This window comes from Perca fluviatilis, chromosome 5, assembly GCF_010015445.1.
Source record: "Perca fluviatilis chromosome 5, GENO_Pfluv_1.0, whole genome shotgun sequence".
NCBI classification, from domain to species: Eukaryota; Metazoa; Chordata; class Actinopteri; order Perciformes; family Percidae; genus Perca; species Perca fluviatilis.
Genome location: NC_053116.1, coordinates 22,439,107 through 22,443,501, shown reverse-complemented (window position 1 = coordinate 22,443,501; position 4,395 = coordinate 22,439,107). Strand labels below are relative to the sequence as shown.

Sequence of the window (4,395 nt, the reverse complement as noted above, 5' to 3'; positions counted from 1 at the left end):
GTATTGTATAGACTGATTCTAGTTTTGTTTAACCCTCAAATGTTTAAACTGGACTACTTTTGGACCAAAACCGAAATAGATAAATCACTCAGTATCTAGGATTTTATTCCTGGTAGTGTGGAGGAAGGCTTTGAAACAGCATTTTGACCTTGTTGGGAAATAACATTTCCAGAAGATATAATCAAGCATTTAACTTTAAAATATATTACATTTTCCTGGAAGGTGTGGTGTGTATTTAGAGGCTCATCTCGTGACCTTAGTATTTTTTAAGTCCCTGCTTTGGACCTGCTTTTAACTTGGATGTTTTGTCAAGTACTTTTGGAACGGCACAGAAGTGACACAGTAGCCTACAATTATGCTTTTATGTCAAGTTTGCTTAGAAGCATGTTGTCCTCATAAGGCAATGTCCATGTTTCTTATGAGGAAAACATGATTGCATCTTTTTGTAAGCGGTCCTTAATTGCAGAGGGAGTGTTTGGAAGGGTATATTTATTTTTATAATGGTTACAATCATGATGCCACATTGGCCTTTTCTTACATGAATTTAGGTACAATTTAAAATCAAGTGATATATCTCAGGTAGAACCAGGGTTCGATTAACCTGCTCTCAGGCAATCAACAAACCCCCGATTATTTCAACACTTTTGCTTTTAAGTGTCCACAAGTTAGTGTGTCCATAACAGTCTACTAGAGCTAAAACGATTAGTCGTTAATTGATCTGTCGATAGACAGCCAACTACTTTTTAAGCAGAAGTGCCAAACATGGTGTCAAACTGGTTCCAGCTTCAACACAATAACTAAAAAGAAAATAGTCATTTGAAGACATCATCTTGATCATTGTGGACTTGTAATGGGGCATTCTTCAATATTTTAACTATTTTATAGTTTAAACAGTTAATCAAGGAAATAATTGTCATTAATCGATAATGAAATAATCGTTAGTTACAGCTCTACAGTCTATACATGCCGGTAACATTATATTGTATTTTGCCAAAAGCCCCTAAAACCAACCAGTAGGCTCACTCCGATGCTGGCATTAGTGCCCCAGTCAATTTCTTTTTATGATCACTTGTGCAAACTCAAATGTCCAATTAATCCAATTACCTCACAGTAAACCTGGGACCTTTTGGGTCCCCTGGGCAGTTGCCTGCTCTGCCCTGTTCCTAATCCAGGTTTAAGTAGGATATTCTGGTACTTTTTCCACCATGGCTAGCCACAGTGTTAGGCTTTAGGTGTATAAGTGAAAAAATCCCTTCACACAACTTTTAGTTTAGTATTTGTCTCACAACTATTCCAATGCTCTTATGTACAACCCAAATATCAAACCAGTGTCAATCATATATAATTCAAACAATTACCTCACGTTCATCCTACCAACCGTTTCTCATCCCTATATCTCTTAAAAATATTTTTTTTTCTTGAATTGATTTATATTTGGACTTTGCTTAAGCTCAATACCCAAACCATTCCACACATTGAAATACATATATATTTAGAGAGAGTGAGAATGACATGATGTTACAGTACACAGTCTATTAACGTAAACGGTGTGCGTGTGTGTTTCTGCTAGTGAGACGCTAGGGGGAGCAACAGTTTCGGTGTGTTTTTCTGGGATGCAGTGAATTAACAAACACGCGAGGTAAAGGCAGTCACGTGACCGCTCGTTGCCGTTGGTGAGTTTTTCCCATTATGGCGGAGGGGCCAGCCGTGCGGATGGACTGTCTCTCCCACTCTGATGCTTGTTTTGTGTCTTGAGGGAGGGCGTTTTATTTCTATTTTTTTACATTTACCCACAACGGCCTGGTTCCTTTTCAACTAGACTGCACTTGTGTTTATCGGCGAAGTCATGGCAGACCGCAGCGTGGATTTGTCCGCCCTGCCAAAAGAGGTTAGAGACCAATTGTCGGAGTTGGATCTCGAGCTGTCTGAAGGTAAAGGATGGGAGGGGGCTGATGGGCTGATCGGGGGGATGCTATAGCTGTTTTCCAAGCTAGTTATGTGTCTCAGCTGTCTGGGCTAACCAGCATCGACTGTTTCCCTCCCTTTATTCTACTTTCTGTTAATAATACATTGAATGAGAGCTTTCGCCAGGCACTGAAGCTAGCTTATTTTGTGCTAATACAGGATGTGGGCACCCGAGCTAGCAGTGCATGACAAGCAGAAGAAGAGAAAGGCTTCCATCCATTTCCTCGTGTCTGCTTTATCTCAAATTATATAGTGGTTCATGTAAAGCAAAACGTCGATTTCAAGATGTTTTCTGTACCAAATTTCCTTAACTGTAAAATTGAATGTCAAAACCATAGTTGTGTGTGTGTGTGTGTGTGTGTGTGTGTGTGTGTGTGTGTGTGTGTGTGTGTGTGTGTGTGTGTGGCTGGCTTGCTGGCTGGCTGGCTGTGTGTGGCTGTCTGACAGACTGGGATGACCAGAGGCAAGGTCTGGCTGGCTATCAGGGCTTGACCCTTCTCCTGTCATCTTAGTTAAACTTCTTCATATGGTGGGAATTTGCTTCGTCTATGACCACATGGCTTCCACTTTCACATTGTAACTAGCCTTGTGTTGTACATCTATGTTCTGGTTTCAGCTGAAAAATGTTTTATTGCAGTAGAAACTGTGAGTCGCTGTGATTAGTGTTGGGATGTAATAATAAGGCCCACAGTTATCACCTGCTCTGGTGTCCTATGAAGATACATACTGTTATGAATGACTGTCAGTGATTAGCAAACGCAGTGTATGACCTCAGTGATCAACAAGATGTGTACAGAGCCTTAGAAACCTACGTTAACCTGCTATTACTGGGAATTATAGGTTTACCTATGTGCGCTACTCATCGTGGGTTTCACTACCCTCAATCTGTTGGGCAAATTGTGTGAGATCTGTGTCAGGTGTACGCTGTTTTTGTTCTGCTCTTGTGGATGTAGATTGGTGATGGATGTGTCTATTTATTGTAGTAAGCAAATATCTCAACCATTCATTCATCCACAGCATAGTGCAAATCAACCCCTTCCCCCAGAGCAGCTGTTAGCCCCTTTCCTGCTCTACACCCATTGAGACACACTGTCACATCCCAATGACAGTATCCCCCTTCTCCTGCCTCTTGATGGCACCTGGGCTACATTCTTCCAGCTGAGGTGACCGAATCCAGTCGTCCAGCACAGAGACCGCTCAGTGTCTACTTATCCATGCTGATTGACGTTTGGTTATTTTAGGGGTGTTTTATGGTTTCAGAAAATGTTTCCATTTTTGCGAGACTCTTAATACAAATGCAGGTCAACCATTTTATTAATGCCTATAATAAGACCTTAAAAAGGAACATGGTACTAATAAAAGACCATGACAATGTTTTTTTGTGTGCATATGACAGTTATATCACATGTCATACACCACTAAAAAAAATTACAAATGCATATTTACAAGCGTATTACTGTTAGTTATAAGAATAGTGGAGTAGGACCATTGGTGCCTTTTTACAGCTCATACCAGCCAATATTGAAAGTAAGCTATATTAGTCCATCTTTAGGTATTTTAAGAGCTGACTGACCTCTAAGGTTAATGTGTTATTCAGATGTAGAGCAGTAAGTAGTAGGGTTGGGTATCTTTTTTTTTTTTTCGATTCCGGTGCTAAATCGATACTTTTAAAACTGTGCCGGTGCCTGAACCGGTACTTTTCAATAAAGTTACAAAAAAATAGAAGAAGAAAAAAAATAAGGGTAGTAAACAACAGTCAGTGACTTGTTTATTGCTAAGGCCATGGTCAAAATTAAAGATTTAATAATAATGTAATAACTATGACAATAACAATAACTTATTTCACCAGTAAATTGCTGTTGAACCCCAGATGGGAAAAGGGTATTTTACAATTACTGTGAATGCACCACGAGGCTACCTGTTTTAAGTGAATGCACCGTCTGTGTTCTTTAATTCCGACAACGGCAGCTGCAAGTGAACGCACCGTCTGTGTTGTTTAATTCCGACAACGGCAGCTGCAAGTGACGCACCGTCTGTGTTGTTTAATTCCGACAACGGCAGCTGCGAGTGAACGCACCGTCTGTGTTGTTTAATTCCGACAACGGCAGCTGCAACTGAACGCACCGTCTGTGTTGTTTAATTCCGACAACGGCAGCTGCAAGTGAACGCACCGTCTGTGTTGTTTAATTCCGACCATATAAACATAGTACTACTAGTACTACTACTGTATATCTATGAATTGCGACAACGGCAGCTGCTGCTGCGCTGCAGAGCAGACTGTTACATCCCGCTGTTGAAGTCCTCCACAGTGAAATACAGTCACACTTTACACTGTTTAACGTTAGCTGTCAGCATTTTACCGGTGTTTAATCCAGCTGCTAGCTAAAGGTAGGCTAACGTTACATGCTGTCAGTTGTAGTGTAAAGTCAA

At 40.7% G+C, this 4,395-nt stretch overlaps 1 protein-coding gene across 4 annotated transcripts in view; it reads left to right on the top strand.

The window, feature by feature from the left end:
- Nucleotides 1–1,672: 1,672 nt before the first annotated feature.
- dip2ba (disco-interacting protein 2 homolog Ba) overlaps nucleotides 1,673–4,395 on the top strand; it is a 43,960-nt gene continuing 41,237 nt past the window's right edge. For 3 of the 4 annotated variants that reach the window (XM_039800166.1, XM_039800169.1, XM_039800167.1), the window contains exon 1: nucleotides 1,673–1,931. In XM_039800166.1, the coding sequence (XP_039656100.1) occupies nucleotides 1,847–1,931 (85 nt within the window). In that variant the 5' untranslated portion in view covers nucleotides 1,673–1,846. The remainder of the gene's footprint in view (nucleotides 1,932–4,395) is intronic. The other variant, XM_039800168.1, reaches the window with a different exon arrangement.